The sequence below is a fragment of the Nuphar pumila genome, chromosome 12, assembly GCF_984573655.1.
Source record: "Nuphar pumila chromosome 12, dmNupPumi1.hap1.1, whole genome shotgun sequence".
Lineage (NCBI taxonomy): Eukaryota > Viridiplantae > Streptophyta > Magnoliopsida > Nymphaeales > Nymphaeaceae > Nuphar > Nuphar pumila.
The window spans coordinates 99,094,621-99,117,865 of record NC_143260.1 but is presented as its reverse complement, the minus strand read 5'-3'; the positions used below and the strand labels follow the sequence as shown (position 1 = coordinate 99,117,865).

General features: G+C 38.4%; 1 protein-coding gene across 1 annotated transcript in view; it reads right to left on the bottom strand.

Annotated features, from left to right (window-relative positions):
* LOC149821294 (Polyketide synthase, enoylreductase family protein) overlaps positions 1-21,298 on the bottom strand; it is a 66,159-nt gene extending 44,861 nt beyond the window's left edge. Inside the window, exons 1-2 of the mRNA XM_089982759.1 lie at positions 21,013-21,298; positions 20,488-20,585 (exon numbers count right to left, since the gene is read on the bottom strand). Of these exons, the coding sequence (XP_089838885.1) occupies positions 20,488-20,585; positions 21,013-21,218 (304 nt within the window). The 5' untranslated portion in view covers positions 21,219-21,298. The remainder of the gene's footprint in view (positions 1-20,487; positions 20,586-21,012) is intronic.
* Between the last annotated feature and the right edge of the window lie 1,947 nt (positions 21,299-23,245).

The following is a 23,245-nucleotide window of genomic DNA, read 5'->3' as shown; positions in this document are numbered from 1 at the left end:
TCTTGAGTCAAACTAACTTCATACTGTAGGAGTTTGGCCTGTAAATCCTCAAAGCATGGAAGTGTAGAGGCAACCTGTAATGCAGTGCAAAACATACGATATTTGGGCCCAAGGCTTCCCAATACCTGCTGAACAACATCTCTGTCAGAAACAGGATATCCAATAGCGGCCAACTGATCAATGATAATTTTGATATCCCCTAGAAATTCAGTAATGGTCTTAGTTCCCTTTCGCATAGATTGGAACTGCCATTTCAGTTGAAGTGCACGTGATTCAGAAACCTGTGAATAAGAGTGAGCAAGATGTCTCCATAGTTCTGCAGCAGTAAAATGGTCAGAGATAGTTTGTAATATACGATCAGATAACGTGGCAGTCAAATAGGCAACCACAGATTGGTCCTTCTGAAACCAAACATCATACGCAGGATTTGGAATAGCAATGCAACTCACCTTCCCATCATTACCAGTTACCTCTTGCGTAATAGTCATAGGTGGGGCGGGTGATCCCCCATCCAGATGCCCGGAAAGACCATGACTTCGAATAAACGGCAGAATTTGGCGTTTCCAAAGTAAGTAGTTATCATGAGTTAATTTGTGAGAAACAAGTTGAGAAAGAAATCCGGGGCTGATTTTAGAATCCATAAGGAAGAAGATCAAAGATGAATCAAACAGCACGACAGAAATTCGTAGGTTGTACGGACAGAACCGTACGGACAGAAATTTTTGAGTTTTGGAAATCACGATTTTTTAGTTAATCGTGCAGAATGTACGATTTATCAACTATATTGCAAGAAATAGATAAGAAATTACAAGAAGTTTGAGAAAAGAGGCACTTTTGAGAAATGAGGGTTCCCAAATTTGGGGAAAACAGAAATTAGGGTTGATAAAATTGGGGATAACAGAATATGTAAGAAGGAAAAGATGCACGATATGAGGAAATGAAGAAACGACGTCGAAATATAGTGATTCAACGGAGAAACAACAGAGAAAAGATGAAACACTTTCCTTGAGAACGCCCAAAAACGCACGTCAAGGTCCTTAGGGGCCTTCCAGATGATCGTGATTACCACGCCCTTGGCTCTGATACCATGTGAGAAATCAGATGTGGGAGTCACCTTACTATCGTAGCAAGAGATAGAGAGAGAGGTAAGAGGGAAGAGAGAAAAAAATGTTGGGCGTGATGTCTTCTCCCCTTTCCATTGATATTTATATGTTGTACGAGTGGTACAATACAGTACAATAGTACAATACAGTACAGTATGCTGTACAATACAGTACAATACAGTACAATAGTACAATACAGTATAGTATGCTGTACAATACAGTACAATACAGTACAGTAGTACAATACAGTACAGAATGCTGTACAATACAGTACAGTAGTACAATACAGTACAGTATGCTGTACAAGTGGTACAATACAGTACAGAAATATATTCGTTTACATATACATATTTAACATATTTAACATATGTATATATATAAATCGTGCGTGTATGCATAAATCTGAAATAGAATATGTTTTCAATACAAAAAAATCAGATTCTAAATCTGCAATATACCTAAACAACATGAATAAATCAGCTTTCCCCTTTTCTTTTCCAATAAAAACATTGCCTAAACCCATTCTATGCTCTTTTTCCCCATTTGAATCGAGAGAGAGAATCCGTACCTTTTTCGAAGCTTGAAGAATGATGGAAAACAAATTTCGGATATTCGGAAAGGAAGAAGGCTTCTTCCTTCTTCTTCCTCTTTTCTTCTACACAACTTTTGTTTTTGCTTTCTCTCTCACTCTCTCACTCTCTCTTTCCTTCCTCTCTTTCTTTCTCTCTTTTCCTTTCTTTTTTTTTTTTTTTTTGAATTTATATAGATGCATCTAGGGAGTGACGCACCCTTCTTTTCCAGCAGTTTCTAAAGAGGGCTGGAGATTGGACTTCCCATATGAGAGTCCATCTCCAACTCTTCTTTCCAAATTTTTCAAAATTCTTCTTGTTGACTTTTCCAATTCTTTTTTTTTTCAACTCTATTAGAGTTCCCTTATTCTCCTGCCTTATGTCTTTCTCATAACTATTATGGACTCTTCTAGAGTCTCCACCATTTAACAACTTCTAAAATTTGGAATTAAATAATATTTAATATTAATTTAATTATTTATTAATAATTAAATATCCAAAAACTTCCAGAGGGTGCCTTATCCCTCCGGGAGTCTTTTTAACTTTAAGAATCCTTTAATTTAACCTTGTATATTGAATTCAAAGTTTTTAATTCATTGGATCTGGATTTTAGATCGGGATCTAAATCCAAGATCCAAATCCATATCAAAAATCCATATGGATCCTGAGTTGAAACAGATCCTAATTAATATGGGTCTTGGACTGAGTCCAGATCCATATTAACTTAAATCATATGGGTCGGATTTGGTCCGATTCAATCTAGACCCGGTCCCATCTAGACGGGCCTTTTTTGAAAAAATGCGATTTTCAGGCAAACCGAAGCTCGAATTCGAAAAAGCAACATACCGGTAAACTCAAAAATTTGAGACGCATCTATTGATATATAATTTGAATTTCGCCTCCAAAATTTGCCTGAATTTATCCCAAATTTCGCTTAAATTTTGCTTGATTTTAAAGATTGAAAATAAAACCTTTTATCACCTTTTAATTGGCTCATTTCGGTCTTGTCAATGAGACCTTGGTCACGCCCAAACTCAATTATCATATATTAATATTGAGAGTTTTCCTATATTTCTACAACACAGCCAAATTTCATCAATCTCTTAATTTTAACTAAGTAAGAAAATACACGATATTACACAAGAAGTTGAATGCGCAGTACCATCGTGAAAAGATTGAGACTATCATGTTCAAAGACAGATGGTGGGTTACGAAGGTACTTCGGGAGGAACTGATGAGTGAGACCCATAGGTTGAAGTATATGGCAACACCAAGATGTTGAAAGAGCTTCATAGGACATATTGGTGGAACAAGATGAAACATGACATTGCAGAGTTTGTGTTTCGATGTCATGTCATACTTGCTAGCAAGTTAAAGATTGAGCACTAGAGACTTGGTGGACTACTGCAGGTCTTTAGACTTCTCTGAATAGAAGTGGAATGACATATCGATAGACTTCATCGTGGATTTGCCGAAGACCCATCGTGACCATGATGCCATCGGGGTTATAGTTAAAAGATTAACGAAGAGTGTCCATTGTCTTCCGATTAGGGTGAGCCAAAGTTTGGAGAGCCTCACAGATTTGTATATTGATGAAATTGTCTGACTTTACGAGATACCACTTTCTATCGCATCAGATAGAGATCATCGCTTCATGTCTCGTTTTTGGTGTCAATTGCAGAAGGCCTTGGGTACCAAGTTGAAGTTCAATACGACTTTTCACCCACAGGCCGCCGGACAGACGGAGCGTACGATACAGACTCTCCAGGACATGCTTAGAGCATGCGCACTAGATTGAGCAGGGGATTGGGACAGGCATGTGAAACTTGCAGAGCTTTTATATAACAACAGTTACCATGCTAGTATTGGTATGGCTCCGTATGAAGCTCTGTATGGTAGACTATGCAGATCTCTGGTACGTTAAGATGAGGTTGGAGTAAGAGCAATGGAGTCTCTAGAGGCGATTCATCACTATTCAGACCAGGTACTAATGATTTGTCAGTGATTAGTTGCAGCGCAGAGTCGACAGAAGAACTACGCAGACCAGCGGCATAAGAAGCTTAGCTTTACAGTGGGCAATCACGTGTTTGTTCGGATATCTCCTATGAAGAGTGTTTTCAGGTTTGGGAAGAAGAGGAATCTTAGTCCTCGGTACGTTGAACCGTTTGAGATCCTCGAGCGAGTTGGTGAGTTAACTTACCGAGTAGTACTTCCGCCTCAGTTTTCCCACATCCTCAATGTTTTTCACGTCTCGATGTTGAGAAAGTATATAACCAACCGCTCACATGTTATTTAGTATGAGGCGGTCGAAGTACAGTCAGATTTGACAATGGAGGAGAGACCGGTGGAGATTGTGGATCGCTAGAAGAGGATACTTCAGAGTAGGACGATTTTGTTTGTGAAAGTGTGTTTGCAATATCAAGGACTGGACGAGTGCACTTGGGAGCTTGAGACCGATATGCATTAACACAATCCACATTTATTTGGTACGTTATAATTTCATGGGTAAAATTCTTTTAAAGGGGTAGTGATATAATATCTTGTAATTTTTCCATAATTTTTAAGCTCGAAAATATAATATTAAATTAAATGTTTATATTTAATATGATAAAATTATGTAAAATATCTTAAATATGGGATGACATCAACCTAGGTCTGGACATGGTCCAGAGCCCACTGACAATATCCAAATATGTTAAGAAAAATCTGCGAAATTATTTGTTTTTAACTTTTAAATTCGAGCGAAATTTGGGTTAAATTCTGGAGCAAAATTAATCTATATGACCATTGTTAGATCCATTTCGGAATGTAGATTTTATAGAAGATCTGTTTTATCGAAATCGGATATCAATTGGTTCAAAAAATGCATTTTTCTAAATTGACCGACCTTTATTTTTTGGTCTTTTTTTGTTTGGATCATACTTGACCCACTCCGTTGGACCATTGTTAATATGGATTTGTACCCAGTCTAGGATCCATATTGACTAGGACCCGATCGGGGTTGAGATCCAATTGAATTTGGATATGGATATGGATTTGGATCATGGGTCCAACCTGTACCCATAATCTAGCCATGCCAATTTAAAACTAAAATGAATTTAAAACTTAAAAAAAACAAATATTTGAATTTAAAGAGTAAAGATGCTACCCCACTTGGCATTCTAGATGAGAGTGTCCCCCCTTAACATGGAACATTCCACAAGATAACAAAAAATAAAAATAAAAAGCAAATAAAATAAAAAGACAATATTTGTTAGAGAGAGTTCTACCATGGGTAGAACTCTACCCCTAAATGTCTTAAAAGGGGTGTCACCCCCTAGAGACTTTTCAAATTATAAAGGAGGTTAAGAACCTCTCTCTCTAGAAGTCGTCCTCTAGAGAGAGAGAGAGAGAGAGAGAGAGAGAAAGGAAAATAGAAAAAAAAGAAAATGTGAGTTGAGGGAGATAGAAGAAGAAGAAGCATCCTCAACGATTTTCCTCCTAAGTTTTTCATAAGACCAAGAATTAAGATATGAGTTTCTCTCTAAAACCTAGATGGAAAAGGAGGTACTGGAAGTTGATTCAAGCATAGGTTTGGAGAAAAAGAAATTTGGTTGCCTTAACATGTACATGTTTTTGGCAGATGGTGATTTTAAAAAAAATAAAACTTCTGGTCATAAACATATGTATTTTACTATTTACCGATTCTACGCATGAATCTGATCATATATACATGTATTTTTACAGTTTGTTGATCACGTGCATGAATCTGATCATACACAAGAGCCTCTCTTGTGCTAATTATGCAGTATAACGAATCCTTTAGTGCACCCCATAAGCGCAACGGACTCCACGTGTGCACCGAGGCATATGTCACTTATGACCTACACCTGAAACCATCAACAAAACTGACATTCTTTGAGGTAGGGAAAAGTTGCACAAAGAACAAAGAAATGACAATGTTAAAACTTGTAAATAAACATAATTATATATATGTACGTTTTTAACTCAAGGACGCAATTTTGCGATCCTTGTCCTTTTTTCCGTCATGTTATTTACCTTGTCGTTGCGCTTTTTTGTGCACAGGCTTTTGCTTATGCATTTATTTAGCTCGATATGTGGTTTCACATATTGAGCATTGCTTTATATCATTTACTTTGCCGCCACGCTTTTACGTGCATAGGCTTCTGCTTACACATTTATTTAGCTCGATGTGTGGTTTTGCATATCGAGCCTTGTTTTATGTCATTTACTTTGCCGTTGTGTTGTTCATGTGCACAGGCTACTGCTTACGCATTTATTTGGCTGAGGTACGGTTTTGTACCTTGTGCATTGCTTACACATTTATTTAGCTGAGGTACGGTTTTGTACCTCGTGCACTGCTTACGCATTTATTTAGATGAGGTATGATTTCGTACCCCGTGCACTGCTTATGCATTTATTTAGCCCAGGTACGGTTTCGTACCTCATACACTACTTATGCATTGATTTTGCTCGAGGTGTGGTTTCGCACATCAGGTCATGCTTTATGCATTGCCGCCAAGCTCTAATGTGTACAGGCCTGCGTTATGTGATATATGTATTATACGTGCATATTCGTAAGGTACGTGGTTTGCGTACTCTGCCTAACCCTGTATCATGGTTGTCCTTTTCAAAAGACGCAGATTTTGCGCATGTGCGTCAATGCCTTAAAAAAAGGGATTTCTTATGAAAATTCAGTATTCAAGTATATGTAGTTTTGAAAAGCAAAAATTGAAAATGGCTAAGGTCGGGGATTTCTTCTGAGAAATCCACACCCCTTTTATCGTAAGGGGTATCATTAGACATGCGTTGCATGTTAATACTACGATAATTAGATAAGAGATTTGTGGCGATCTCATAACATACAAACTGCACAATGATATAAAAGTGGTAATTACACAAACAAGTGATAATCGCCTTCACAGGCAAGATGCTCGAATGGATTCAACGAACCAGAACATGTAGAATGGGTCGTCAGTTAAAATAGAACATGACGCACTCATTCGTCTCCTTGGTTCCGTCAAGAGAGAGGATGGGATGGTATAAAAATTCCGATGGACAGGTTGTTAACAACCACACTCCTCGAGTAGCAATAGACTCGATGTCCCCAGACATCAGAGTTAGGAGACAGGGCTATCGAATTTATCCTAGGTGATAGACCCCATGGAATTCTGCAGAAGTTGGATGCATCCCTTGCCACGTATGCCTTAGGAGAATTCTCTCTCGGTCACCGACCGTCGCTTTAGGAGCGGACTCAACTGGTTACCTGGGGTATCAAAATATAAAAAATAATAAACCCTTGGAAAAAACTTGGTTGTTTCTATGTTTCTCTTGTGTGTATCATCAGGATAGTTAATATTGAAACAAAGTTATCCTGTTCAATTCATTTATATCAAAATTGTTTATCATGTATGAAATCAAGCATGTGTTAGTACTTAGTAGTGTTGTTTTTCTGCTATTCTTATGCACCTACCAGTTTTTCACAATTCTGACCTATCTGATGGGCGCAGGTGATGATTAGAGTTGAGTGACAGGTGATAGCACAATTACAAGATAGCTTTGAGATCTCACTGTTTCTTCTAGTTCTCGCATCCTAGGCATGTCCTTTGGGCTTAATGTTTTGTACACGGGTTTCCTCAGAAAATCTCTTTTTTGTATAAACTAAAGTTTCTTTCTATATACATGGTTTTAATTGTTGATTTGTTGATGTAAGTTTGTCCACAGTAATGCGCCCAAGGTTTGACTACTTGTTATTTCAAAAAGAATCGTTTTCCGCTGATCCGCTAAGTCAAAACTCTGAAAAATAAGGATTTCCAGTCTCTTTCAAGTTCTTCTAAAAATTTTACAAGTTCGAAATTTTGGAGTGTTACAATTACAGCTGTGTAATGTCACTTCTTAGGTCTTATTGTGCATACCCTATTAAAGGGGGTATAGGGGTATATTAGACTTTTTGTTTCTTTTTGTTGTACCTAAAGGTGTCAACCCTTTTTATGTTAGTCACACGATTTGCGTATGTTGAATGAAACTTGGTTTCTTCTCTCCTCCTTTAAACCCTTTGTAAACCCTAGCTCCTTTCCCTTTCTTTTCTTGTAAACTCTAACATGGTATCAGAGCCATATTGAAGACAAGAGATTGTTGATTGAAGATGTGCATGTGGTGAAAAGAAGTGTTTTCTCTGGTTACGGGTCATGGATCTGAAGATCCAGACCCGTGACATCCACTTCTTCATTAATGGCATTATGTAATATTGATTATTGTAATAAGGGTATTCTAGTACCCTAATTTTGTTTGTAATCACATGTTAATATAAAGGAATACACAGCAGCCGACTCTAACACAGCAGGGTATCGGTTTTTCCCAAACCTCTCTCTCCCTTTCTCTATCTCTCTCTGTTTCGCAGCTCTCTCGCGTGGAACGATCTGCAGGTTGCAAATCTAACATGGTATCAGAGCCACGCTTCAGTTGAAACTGGAATCGATCCAAAAAGGCACGTCTAAAGATCTATTTCTCCTCTATTTCCTCTTCTAAAGTCTGAAAATCCAAAAAGGTACGGTTGTTTCTCGTTTTTTTTTTTTTGAATCACGACTGACCTTGTCAGTCTCATTCTTTTCATCCCACGTCTGTTTCTCGTTTCTTTCTGGAATCACGACTGACCCAGTCAGTCTCATTCTTTTCATCCCACGTCTGTTTCTCGTTTTTTTTTTGGGTTCACGACTGACCGAGACAACTCAGATTTTTCTGGTTTCTGGGGCTCACGACTGACCCAGCCAACTCAGATTTTTTCTGGGGTTCACGTCTCATTCATCCTTTCCTTTTCTCACCCAGCCAACTCAGTTTTTTTTTGGGGTTCACGTCTCATTCATTCCTTCCTTTTCTCCCTACAGTTTCCTTTTCTCTTACTTCGGTGGTGGCCGAACCTTTGTTTCTCCACTGTTTTCTTTCTCTCTTGAGTGACTCAGCCCAGATTTCCTCATTCAGCCACTAACAAGCCGATACATTCTCATTGTGTCAATACATAGTAGGAATACATATTCACATTGATATTTTTTTTTTTTGGATTTTCATATCCGATATTCCATTTCATATACAAATCAGAAATATGATTGACATTCAATTTCTGTTTCATATCAGCAATCTGAATTAGTTCCTGCAAAAAAAAAGAGTTACAAAAACTGCAGGTGTAAGCAGATTGTGCTGAATACATTCTTAATTCAGTGAAACATGAATTCACTCTCTAGCCAGTTAGTTCTTTCTTCAAGTTTCCTCAGCCAACTTGTGTTTGAAAAATTAAATAATGGTAACTTTTTGACTTGGAAGAGGCAAATCATACCTTTCATTAGGAGTCAGGATCTTTCTAGACATCTGGATGGATCTATTCCAGTTCCTCCTGAGTTCATATCACAAGAAGAAAGGGACAGCAAAGGGGAATCTACTAGTGTATATGTTAGAAATCCTGAATTTGTGGCTTGGATGAAAAGAGACCAAGCGCTTGTTGCTTATATTACATCAACACTGTCACAAGAGGTTCTTGTAGCCATTCCAAATGACTGCACTGCCATGCAACTTTGGAACAGACTTGTTCAGACATACTCACAGGTTTCTCAGGCCAGGATTATGTTTCTTAAAAGAGAATTTCAAATGTTAAGAAAGGATTTCATGACCATCATGGAATACTTGAACAAAATGAAGGTTATCACAGATCAGTTAGCAGTTGTTGGAAGTACAGTTTCTGATAAAGATTTGGTACAACAAACCCTCAGTGGATTGGGACACGACTATCATATGATTGTCACTTCTCTGTTATGTTTACCTGAGCTGCCCAACTTTGAAGATCTGCGCGCAAAATTGTTACAATATGAGATGAATCTAAAGGGATTTTCTGAAGAATCATCTATGCATACTGGGGCACAAGAAGTTCTTGCTACAAGGGTTACTTATGCACGAGGACGAGGAAGCTATGATATCAAGGGAAAAGGAGCACAAGGGAGAAGTGGTCATGGAGGTCGTGGATTATTGCCTACACCCAACTCATATACCAACCCAAAAAGACAGAGGCCAATTCCTACTTGCTTTCTGTGTAATAAAAGGGGGCATATCAAAGCTAATTGCTGGTTCAATCCCCTAAATAAAGGAAAATCAACACAAACTGAAGCAAAAAGAGGCACAGACAATACAAGGACCAACGGAGAAATAAAAGAGTTGTTGTTGTCAGTCTTAGCAGAATTGAATCTGAAACAAAATGAGCAAGGGTGGACTCTGGCGCAGCGACTCACGTTATTGGTGATGCAGGTAAGCTCCTAAAACTTGTTCCTTACATTGGTAGAAGTAGTATAGTTACTGGAGATGGATCACACCACTCTGTCTCGCATATTGGAAACTCCATCATACCCTTGCCCGAATCTTCCATCAATCTTTCAAATGTTCTTTATGCCCCTAATATCAAGAAAAACATTGTTTCAGTTTCTAAACTTGTTGATGATATCAAAGCCTCAGTTGAATTTACTCCATCTTTTGTTCTTGTTAAGGATCTCTGCATGAAGGAGACGTTCGCTAGAGGAAAACGACAAGGCAATATGTATGTTTTTCAAAAAGATCCTTCAGCACATATTCGCTTTGCAGACCCAAACTTGAAGCTCCAATCATCGTTGTCTTCTGAAAATCCTACCTGCGTTTTTAGTGTCTCTGAAATCAATAAGTCAAACCTTTGGCATGGTCGTCTAGGTCACTGCAGTAATAATTTCATTGAAAAACTTGTTTCAAATAACCTCATTCCCAAGTCAAGTTTAGGAATAAATGTAAATGACAACAAATGTTCTAGTTGTCTCTTATGTAAGAGTCATGTTTTACCATTTCATTCTATCAATAAAAGAGCTTCAAGACCTTTTGAGACTATCTGTTCTGATATTTGGGGGCCTGCTCCAGTTGCTTCTATGTCTGGAACTAGATATTATCTTTTATTTGTTGACAGTTATTCTCGCTATTCCTGGATATTTTTCATGAAACATAAATCTGAGACTTTCAAGTTGTTCCGTAACTTCCATTCCTTTGTCAGAAACCAATTTTCTGAAAACATCTTAAGTTTCCAATGTGACGGAGGAGGTGAATTCTCTTCCATTGACTTTACTAACTTTCTTCAAAGTAATGGGATAAGGAAAAAGGTGTCTTGCCCGCACACACCTCAGCAGAATGGGATTGCTGAAAGGAAGCATCGTCATATTGTTGAGAGTGCAATGAGCATGATGCATGATAGTAATCTTCCGATCACTTTATGGACAGAGGTTTTTCATTCTGCAGTTCATGTGATAAATCGATTGGCGATGACTATTTTGGAAAACAAGTCTCCTTACTTGTCTCTTTTTGGTATTCACCTCAACTACTATGATTTGCATGTGTTTGGTGGTTTATGCCATGGTTGCCAGTTGAGGAAGCGGGAGCGGGAAGCGATACGGGAAGCGGGAGCGGGAAGCGAGGCACTTTCAAAATTTTAGGAAGCGGGGAAGCGTGGGACCACTTAGGAGCGATTCGGGAAGTGTCTCGGAAGCGACCTAGGAAGTGTCTCGGAAGCGACATAGGAAGCGTCTCGGAAGCAAGGGGGAAGAGAAAAAAATAAAAATAAAAAATACAAAAAAATTTGAAAAACAGGGGAAGCGTGGGGGAAGCGAGGGGGAAGCGCGCTTCCCATTAAAGGGAAGTGCGTCCCCCATTAAAGGGAAACGCGTCCCCCATTAAAGGGAAGCGTGCTTCCCAAAAAAGGGGCGCGCTTCCCAAAAAAGGGGGACGCTTCCCCCCACGCTTCGGAAGCGCGACGTTCCGCGTTTCCGAAGCGCGCTTCCCCTTTTAGCTAGGCGCTTCCGGTAACCCTGGTTTATGCTATGTTCATGTTGACAGTTCAAGGAGACATAAGTTTCAGGACAAGGCTTTGAAGTGCAGGTTTGTGGGTTATGTTGATGACTATAAAGGGTACAGGTGCTATGATCCGGTGAGTAAGCGCATCAAAATATCAAGAAATGTCATCTTCGATGAATTGAATTTTGATTGTCAATGTACTAGTTCTTCAGAATCAAAACATAAAGTTCAGGCTTATTATCCTTGGTTGAATTATGAACTTCTCGCAGGAGCTAGTGATGCTTGCTCAAATTGCACTCAAAAGGATAAGATACCTGTGTCTACTGATGGAATGATTGATCATGAAAATACAGACTCAACTTTGAATCCAGGAAGGTATAAAGGCTTTGTCTACACTCGACGAGAAAGAGAGACACCCACCATAGTTGATTCAGACATGGACACATCCTCAACATCCAACATTGTTGATACTAGAAGATCCACACGTTCTCGCCATCCAATTGAAAGGTGGGTCATTTATGAAAATTTCTCATTAGATTTTTAACTCTTTCTAACAGCCTTGAATAAAGAAGATGAACCCACAACGTTCTCTCAAGCATCAAATTCCAGAAGATGGATTGAAGCAATGAATGAGGAGATGGAAGCTCTACATGAATGTGGTACGTGGAATGTCGTATCAAGACCACCTGACAGAAATGTTGTTGGTTCGAAATGGGTGTACAAAATAAAGTATAAACCAGATGGGACTATAGAGCGATACAAGGCGAGACTTGTAGCCAAAGGTTTTACACAGGAGCAAGGACAGGATTATGATGAAACTTTTAGTCCAGTGGTGAGGATGGGGACAATCTGAGTCATACTTTCTTTAGCTATTGAACACCAATGGACCATTAGCCAACTTGATGTGAAGAATGCTTTTCTTCATGGAGATTTGAGAGAAGAAGTTTACATGAAACAACCCACTGGTTACACAGAAGGTAATCCTACAAAATATGTCTGCAGACTAAAAGGGTGATATATGGATTAAAGCAGGCATCTCGATCTTGGTTTGACAGCTTTTCTCTTGAAATACAAAAATATGGTTTTAAGAAATCTCTTCTTGACCACTCCTTATTTATATTTAAGAACCAAGACACAATTACTATGTTGTTGATATATGTGGATGATATCATCATCACTGGCAGTTCCAATGAGCACATTGAAGAAGTCAAACATCTCTTGAATCAGAGGTTCAAAATGAAGGACCTTGGCAAACTACGATACTTTCTTGGAGTTGAAGTCGACAGTTCCTCTGAAGAAATGACTTTCACTCAACATAAGTATACCATTGATGTTCTCAATAAAGCGGGTATGAAAGACTGCAAGCCCTTGAGCACTCCTAGCGTTCTTCATCAAAGGCTTAGCTCTCAAGACGGAGATCCATTTGATAATCCCACACAGTACCGTAGCATAGTGGGTATGTTACAATACCTCACTTTTACTCGCCCTGATATAGTCTACTCGGTGAATCAAGTTTCTCAGTTTATGTATGCCCCATGTGAAGGGCATATGGAAGCAGTTAAACGGATACTACGATATCTGAAGGGAATGGTTGGGGATGGTCTCATATATAAGCGAAAGACAAATGGGCAAAGTGCATATGAGATCACTATTTATTCTGATGCGGACTGGGCGGGAGATCCAGATGAACGCAGATCAGTATCCGGCTATTGTGTATTTGTTGGGATGAATTTGGTTTCTTGGAGTAGTAAGAAACAAAAGGTTGTTGCCAAATCCAGTACAGAGGCTGAATACAGGTCAATGGCAGCCGCCACTGCTGAGGCTACTTGGGTTAGACATCTACTGACAGAAGTCGGAGAATCGATATCTCGATCACTTCTTTTGTGTGACAACCAGAGTGCCATTAGTATGTCTTTTAATCCAATCCACCACAGTCGTGCCAAACATATTGAAATAGACCAGCATTTTGTGAGACAAAAGGTAGAAGAGAAAGAGATTGAGCCTGAATTTGTTCGAACTACAGATCAAGTGGCGGATATATTTACAAAAGGATTGACAAAGGGCAGATTTTGGACGTTAAAAGGCAAGTTGTTCATGATTCAAGATCATGCACAACTTGAGGGAGGGTGAAAAGAAGTGTTTTCTCTGGTTACGGGTCATGGATCTGAAGATCCAGACCCGTGACATCCACTTCTTCATTAATGGCATTATGTAATATTGATTATTGTAATAAGGGTATTCTAGTACCCTAATTTTGTTTGTAATCACATGTTAATATAAAGGAATACACAGCAGCCGACCCTAACACAGCAGGGTATCGGTTTTTCCCAAACCTCTCTCTCCCTTTCTCTATCTCTCTCTGTTTCGCAGCTCTCTCGCGTGGAACGATCTGCAGGTTGCAAATCTAACATGTGGAGGAGAAGGCTTCAATCGGTTGGGACCAGACTCACCTCGACTTGCATGCTCCTCTGTTGACATCAGCATAATTGTAAGTTTTCTATCAATTGAGGTGGGGTTTCAGTAGAACGTGAATTTAGAAGATGAATGAACCTAAAATCATGTTAATTGGTTAAGATTTGAAATTTTGGAGAATTTTTCTTTGATTTTCTGTGTATCTTGGTGAACAGTAACCAGACCTTGAAAATCCTTTAATAACTGATTATTGGTGGTTTTAATGTCGTAAATAAGTTGTGCTCAGGTGGCTTTTTAGTGTAGAACTTGTTGATACTATTCTTGGGTTCTATTTGATTGATTTGCCTTTCTTTTGATCTTTTGGGCATCTAAAACAGGTGGTGACTGTTTCTTTTAGATTTTCTTTGGTGTTGACTGTTGTAGTTACACAATACAGCAAAATATCGTGAAATTTGGGGCTCTTTTTGTGGATCGTGTTACCTTGGATGGTATTTGTATTTCTTTGAAAAATCTTGATATCATTTGTTGAGCTTTTGGGTATCATGAGGCTTGTTTGTGAAGGGTTCTTTACCATGTTTTATTTTGAGTATCTTCTTAATGCAATAGTGGTACAGATCGCACCTAGATAGTTGGTTTGTTGGTATTGTGTTTTTGTGCAGCTTTTTGGCATTGTAGTTGGGGGTTGGTGAGTTATGGAGAAGGAAGGGATTAAAATTATCCTAGTTAAGTTGAATGGGACTAATTAAGCATATTGAGCTGATTTCTTGAAAGCAATGGTTGTTAGGAAAGGTTTGGGAGGTTATTTGAATGGTTCAAAGGCAAAACCCAAGGTTTCTGGGGATTTTTATAAGTCTATAGAGGAATGGATCATGAACAATGCAAGAGTCAAGGCTTGGATTCTTGAGTTTGTGGAACCAAGAATTGCCATGAATATTTCAAAATTACATGAGGGAAAAGAAGCTTGGGCGTACCTCAGGCAAGTCTTATAGACAAAAGAATTGAGCAAGGCATTATCAACTCACTTGAGTTGAAAAGTATGAGCCAAGAAAATAAATTCATTAAAGAATTTTATTCAGATATGCAGAGAATTTGTGATGCTCTTGCACTTATGGAGAGCCAGAACAAATGTAAGAAATGTATAAAATGTATCATGTCAAACCTGTTTAGGGCTTCTTGATCAGCATAAGTCATTACTCAGTTAATTATAAAAGAGACTAAGATAAACTCTCTTGGATCATACTCATCGTGGGATTATGTCATAGTTGTATCTAGGCAAATGGACGGTGGAGAGTTGTGATTTGGTGGAAGAGGTGAGCTTAACTCTGTTCAGTGTCACTATTGCAAGAGTTTTGGTCAAATGAAAAATTATTGTCTCATTCTCAAGAAAAAGAAAGGTAGTGCATATACAACTTTTTATGAGTGAGGATACAATGCCCAAGGATGAGCAGTTAGTTGGTCCATTATCTACTTGTGGCCAAGTGATAGGTAGTGGGAAGCTTCAGCGATTAGAACAGGTTCAGCATGAGATTCAGCATCAAATTTAGCAATTGCAACTTCTTGCTTAGTCAGTCATTGGTCTTTCTTTCTCTGTTAATTCTACCTCCTCTTCTAGAATTGCTTTCTCAGGTATCTCAGGTCATTCTTCTGATTGGCTAATAGACTTTGGGGCTTCATGCCATAATGGCACCTCATGAGTCTGTCCTAGCTAACTGTCGACCCTACAGTAGTATCTTTCGCACTGCAGATGATTCTTGTATGTCTGACTCCAAAGTAGGTTCAATTACTTGTGATTCTTATACTAGTAGTAAATTCAATATCTCTCAAGTTTATCATGTTTCATCCCTTGCTATGAATCTTATTTCTGTGGGTGAAATTACCAAACTTAACTGTAATATTATCTTCTCTCTTATTAGTTGTGTTGTGCAGGATCAATTGTCAGGGAAGAAAATTGGGATTGGCCATAGAAAATGAGATTTATACTACCTGAACTGAATTGATATCAAAAAGCAAAAAAAAAAAAGTTAAAACCGGATATGGAGCTTCAGGTTTAGATGAGTCTATTTTGTGGTACCAAAGCCTGGGGCATATTTCCAGTTCCAAATTGCAAAGTTTAGTGTATTTATGAAGTTTTGAAAAATCCAAGTTAGTTGTGTCAAATCATGTCAAAGACTGTATGAGTTGTAGATTGGCCAAGAGTCATGCCTTGTCATTCAAGTCTAATGATAAGGAATCAGAGAGTCATTTTAATTTGATACATTCAGATGTATGGCAGCTTTCTCCTGTTGTGTCAAAAGGAGGATCATCCTATTTTGTGACTTTCATAGATGATTATACAAGATTTACATGGATATATTTTATAAAAAATAGAAGTGATATTTTTGAAATCTTTAAAAACTTTTGTGCCATGGTTGAGAATTAATTTACTACTAAGATCAAAACACTCTGAATTGACTCTGGTGGTGAATATATTAGCTTTGAGTTTGAAAAGTTCCTGCAAGAGAAGGGTGTGGTTCATAAAAAATCTTGTCCCTATACTCCTGAGCAAAATGGTGCAGTTGAGAGGAAAAACAAACATATCTTGGAGACAGCAAGAGCTCTTGTGCTTGGAGGAGAAGTCAACTGAGCATTTATCAGATAAATTGTATGCCTTCTGGAGTACTTGAAGGCGTATCCCACTTTTAAAAACTTTATAAAAAAGCTCCAAATTATGACATGTTGAAGGTGTTTAGTTGTGTATGTTTTATCTTGCTAGCTGACACATACAGAGATAAGTCATCTCCTAAGGATATCAACTGTTGCTTTCTTGGTTTCACTGATAGTGAAAAAGGATACAAGTGCTATGATCTTGTTGGAAGGAAAAAGTGGATATCTCAGCATGTTTTTCATGAGTGTGCTATATTTTAGTTAGCATGGAGAAAAGATAGAAAATGAGACTAAATTGTCCTTTTTGGTTCCCTTTGAAGAAAAGAAAGATGGGAGAAAGAGGATGGAGAGCCAAGGAGAGAAATAGGAGCAACTTCTGGCTAGAGAAAATAGATTCAGTCAAACCTACTCAAGGCAACATGAAGATGTGATTGAAATTTCATTTTTAGATCAAGTGGAAGAGCAAGGAAGTGAAGAGGCCTGATCCAAGACAACAACAAAACTTAGAGTTGTCATCCTCTTCTTCTATGTCTTCTCAAGTACATAAAAGTTCTAGACCCTTTGTGCTTATGTTTCGTTTTGTATCTCATGAGTCTTTTGCTCCTCATCATTGTGCATTCTTAGCCTTAATCCATTCCTATGTTGAGCCTGAGTCCTGTGCAGAGGCAATAGGAAATGAGGAGTGGCAAAGAGTCATGGTTGATGAAATGAATGCACTTGAAACAATGCAGGCATGGGAACTAGTAAAACCTCCTACAAAGAAAAATATTATTGGTAGCAAATGGTTGTACAAGGTAAAGACAAAGGCAGATGGGTCAGTGGAGAAGTATAAAGCCAGGTTGGTAGCTAAGGGATACAGTCAACGTTTTGAAATTTATTTTGTTGAAACTTTTGCTCATGTAGCTTATATGACCACAATTCATACACTAGTAGCAATAGTTGCCATACAACAGTGGGGTCTTTGGTAGTTAGATGTCAAGAACGCATTTTTGAATAGGGATTTGCAAGAGGAAGTATATATGGAACTACTACAAGGATACTCATATCCAGAAGGTAGAATTTACAGACTTAACAGAATACTATATGGACTCAAACAAGCACCTCGAACTTGGTTTAAAAAGTTCACTTCAACAGTAAGATCACTTGGTTTGGAGCAGAGTCACCATGATCCTGCTTTGTTTGTGTCTTCCTCTCCTCTTGAAAAAAGTATATTGCTTCTTTATGTAGATGATATGATTCTCACTAGAGATAACATAAAAAAGATTGAAAAGACCAAAAAAAATTGGCCAACATGTTCAAGATGAAAGATTTAAGGTGTTTAAAGTATTTTCTCAGGCTTAAGATAGCTTACTCTCAAAGGGATTCTACTTGTCTCAACATAAGTATGCTACATATTTGATTGTGAAAGCAAGATTAGCTGATAACTCAAAAGTAATAAATTCTTCCATGGAGACAAATTTGAAAATGAAAGCTACTGATAGTGTTGAGCTAGAGGATCATCTAGTATACAAACAATTAGTTCGGAGCCTTATATATTTGACTATATTCAGACCAGATATAACTCATGCAGTTCATGTAGTTAGTCAATTTATGAGTGCTACCAGATAAATTCACTTGGCAGTTGTACTTAGAATCATCTAGTATATCAAAGATTCTATGCACTATGGCATGTTTTTCTCATCTTCATTAGACACAGAGTTGAGAGCTTTTTGTGACGATGATTTTGGAGGTTCCACTAGAGATAGACTTTCCACCACAGAGTTTTGTGTTTTCCTTATAAGCTTTTTCATTTCGTGGAAGAGAAAGAAGCAATAGAGGGTTGCTCTGTCTACTACTGAAGCAAAATATAGAGCTATGGTTCAAGTTGTAGATGAGATTATTTGGATACGATGGCTATTAAATGAATTAGAAATTTTATGTGAAAAAAAAAATCTCAACTATATTGTGACAATATGAGTGCTATTTATATAGCCAAGAATCTAGAGTTTCAAAAGCGCACCAAGCACATTGAAATAGATTGTCATTATACAAGAAGGGCTTATGAAGATGGGATTATAACTTCGGAACATGTCAGCTTAAAGAATCAGATTGCAAATGTGTTCACTAAAAGTCTTTATCCCTTGCATTTTAGTTATTTCCTTTCCAAACTTAGAATGATTCTTTTCCGTCCTTCCAAGTTTGAAAGGGACTATTGAAAGTCTATGTAATATAATGTATTACAGTTGTGTATTGTCACTTCTGAGGTCTTACTATACATACCCTATTAAAGAGGGTATATTAGAATTTTTGCTTCTTCTTTTTGTTGTACCTAAAGGGGTCAACCCTTTTTATGTTAGTGTGGACCCCCTCACACGATTTGTGTATGTTGAATGAAACTTGGTTTCTTCTCTCCACCTTTGAAGCCTTTGTAAACCCTAGCTTCTTGCCCTCTCTTTTCTCATAAACGCTAACACTCATGATAAGTAAAGAGTTGTGATCAGTTATTTTGAAGAAACTAAAAGAAGGATTGTAAGCTCAAGCTCTTTCAGTCATTGGAATATGGCACACTGTTACTATCACTGCAAGTTAGCATTGTTGAATCACGTAACAGGAACTTCTACATGCTTTTTCTACTCAAAATATTTGATAACTGGGCATCAAGTGTAAATATCCTCTCATTGGATCAAGATAAGGCAAGTGTATCAAATGGAATGTTAGATTAGTATCAATAATTCCAGGTAACAATGTACCAAATGGAATGCTAGACTAGTATTGATAAATCCAAACAGCAACAAAAACACAAGGTTACATAGTACCTACAGATGAGAAGAAAATCAAATATTCTGATGTATTTCAAATGCAAATAAGTTTACTATGGACAATTGAACTTCAAGTGGTTTTATGCAGATTAGGTTGAGTCTAGTTAGGCTAAAAGGTATGTTCTCTTTAATGGTATTCATGCAGTATTTAGTGTCAGAGTTTTGAAGAGAATCAAATCATTGAGCACTAATGTAAACAAGTCTTCTCATCCTTTCTCTTTCTCCTGATCTTTTCTTCTTATTTTTACCTCCAGATTATCTCCATCTTCTCCTAACCATCTATAACTTGACATATGGTTTTCAGCAAGATTAATTGCACCCAGTAAAAAGGCCACATGGATATTTTGGATGTTCATATACATGGTTTCCCTCTTCAGGCTCAGGTGATCTCCTGGTACCTGTATGTAGACCAATGAATTAATCGGTCTAATTATCTTGGATGCAGATAATTCATGGTCAACACCTTTATTTTTAAGCTACTTTTGCTTTCACAAATTTTCGTTGAGGCTTCGGCCTCGAGAGAAAAAGAAAAAGCTTACCAACCTTTGACCAGAAGTCAACATTTCAACTACTTGTTATTTTCTTATAGAAAGAACCAGCAGAATAGTCGGAAACGATTTGAAAACCGTCATATCTGCTTAATTGTGCTTATCATTTACTGAATTGATGCTACAACGGAGATAAAAAGCTAGAATATGTCAATATGATGCCATCAGCTGAGAGCTTCAAAAGCTAGATTATGTCAATATGATGCCATCCGCTGCGAGCCTAAATATGAAAGTGAACGCTTTGATCCACCAGAGATGTTGCAGCATGTTTTATCCAAGTTGAACACCTGAAGAGCTGCATGATAAAGTATAATGGCATGCCTAAAAACTTATACTTGCAACTGAAGTCTAACATTCTTGCAATTCATGCTTATAGAAGCCACTGAACATACTTTGTTTTAATAGAACACAACCACCTTAGCCAACATACGTCACTAGCATTTGTGACAATTTCAGGCACATGAGATTTCAACAGACCAATTAATGTGCCGTCATTGCTACAGAAGCCATAGACGAAAATGGAGTTGAAATCCACCATATTTAAAATAGATTTACATTTATAATAAACCTTCAATTCTGTTGATGTCAGACGGATTAATCGGTGCCGCGAGCATCTTGACGCAAACATCATTCTCACTTAAATTAACTGGAGGGAGATCAACCAATCTGCAGGCATGCAACTGTGAACATCAGAATATACAATGATCATACCACCAAAATTCTGAAGATGTAAAAGGTTTTTGAAAGGATGAAGGCAGGCCAACTGGCACTGAAGCATGTTTGAGGATGCCCCAACTGACACATAAATCCCCAATAAAAACTAAACTATATTGCGAATCCCACAAGATAAGAAGATGAGACAACTGTCATCAAACTGCCCAAAAGAGGAAGTATTTTATCTTTTCCAAATGATGGTAGCTCCATTTTCGGCAGAAAATGAAAAAACAGATTTTTATCAGATGAAAGAAGAAATGGGTATAATCGAATTTCCAACGACGACGACGAGGGAACAAGAAAAAGCTTGGAGGAAGAATGGTTCGGTGGAATTAGAGCAGTTCCACAGCGAGCGAGCGAGAGAGAGAGAGAGAAGCACCTGGCGACTTGGTCTGGCGGGCCCTGCAGTTCGTAGACGACGGCCTTGGAAGGTGGGGAGGGGGAGGAGGTGCAGGAAGAGGAGAAGGCGCGCAGGAGCAGGCAGCGACTCTGCGGGCAGACGATTGAGCGTCGGACGAAGGGATGGACTCGGTGGCAGAACCTCATCGCGGCTCCCCTGGTGATGATGCTACTGCGACTACACATCCTCTCCGGCTATCTCTACAGCTCTGCCAGCAACCATAGGTCCTCTTTGGTGTTCACCTGCTGCTGTTGCACCAGCAATGAACTCCAGAGGCAGAGGTGTGTGTTCCCTCCTGGGGCAGTAGGACTCGACCCGGATCCGACTCATATCAGTGCAAGTGGTTTCCCCATCCGGATAATCACAGCTGGGAATTCTAATCACAATGTGCACTTTTGTCACGTTTCACCAATCTTGAGAAAGTGTTGCAATTGTGATTTACAATCATAAGAACTTGAGAAAATCCAAGAATAGGATTAAATTATTATAATTGTTGAAAATATCTCTCCCTCTCTCAGATATATATTGAAGCAGGTTATATGTCGTTAGCTACATCTCGTATTCGGGGGTCCCAATGAGCGCTACGTATGTAAGCACGTGCGGCTCGTATCCTCATGTTTGTCAGCATCAGTTAGCATCGGAGTTTGGTGTGATTGCAAAGACTTAAGTACCTTTCTTCCATTGGTGTCATAAAATGATGATTCTAGAAAAAGAGTAGTTGCAAAGACTTAAGTACCCCGAAGATGGTTATTTAAGACCCAATCACTGCACTGCAGGATTATTCGAGAAAAAAATCCTCCCTGAAGAAGGCCATGAACATCAACTCTTTCTCTCTCTCTCTCTCTCTCTCTCTCTCTCTCTCTCTCTCTCTCTGTGTGTGCACATCCAGTAGACGATCATACACTGCTCCATCAAGTACTGACTAACCTACACATTGACTGTTGCATTGTTCAACTTGATGAGTTATGGCGTCTGATTCAAAGTTTTTGCCCTTACAGGAGGGGGGTCAGGGGCCACGACAAAAGAAATTAGGAAAAACCAAAAGGAAATTAAGGAAAACTTACAGGAAAGGGAGCTACTATATATTGCATTAGGGATCGAATAAAAAAAATGTTGAATCAATTGATATTCAAATTTCTCAGACATCAATAAATTTTAAAAGAAAGGAACAAAACAAGTGTTGGAGTTGGATAGCTCCATTGATGTAGCAACAGGTGGGTCGATCCTACCATATGCAGGTCGATCCCACCATTTTGCCTTACGATAAAAGGAAGAAGATGAAGAAAAGCTAAAACAAAAGAGGCTACGAAAGGAAAGACTTTTTTTTTTTACAAAGAATCAAAGAGGAGGGGGGACGATTACTTACCTGTTACTGCAGGGGTGGTCGATCTCCTTCAGATTATTTGGGGAAGAATCAGAGGACCTAAGAAGGAGGGGAGGAATGAATAAGATCGTTGTGAAGAAAAAGAGGTGTTGAGACGAGAGAAAAAACGATCGTGAAAGAGGGGTGCTGGGGTGAAAAGTAGTGAGGTGGAAGAGACCCTGCATGCCTCATTTAAAGAGGGAGAAGAAGCCTGGAGAAGGCATTTTGAGAGCTTCAGGGAGGGAGAGAGAGAGAGCTCGAGAAGCATCGCAATGGAAAACCGTTGCAGGTTTTTCAAAGGGGCTCCTTGATTTTTTCCAAATTTTTCAAAAAGTTTCTTTCAAAAAAGGGTTTTTAGCAAAAAGAAAAGGTGTTTTTGTGAAGCGGATGAACTATTTTTTTCTAAATTTTTGAAAGGAAGGTCCGAAAATATAAAGGAAGTGCTAGGATTTTAACAAGCGAGGCCCAAATGAGTTTCTTGAAGCAATTTTACAAAATTTTTGTTTTGAAATTGTAAGATTTTCTGAAAAATGAGGTTTCTGGAAAATATCGAGTTAAATTTGAAAATTGGGATTCCAGAATGGATTCGGGCCCGATTTGAATCATAAATTGGGTCAAGAATGAAAATTGAGTTTGGATTCCAACGAATCCGAGAAATGAATGGAATTTTGGTTTAAAATTGACCCAATTATTCAGAAGACGGAGGTCAGGGGCAAAGAAGGAATTTTTGGTTTTTTTTGGAAAATTTGGGGTGTTCACACTCATGCATGTGTTATTCTATGAAATTTATGATTAATGCTAATTTGAAATGAGTCGCATGCTTCATGGTGTGTGGTATGTACCATGTGT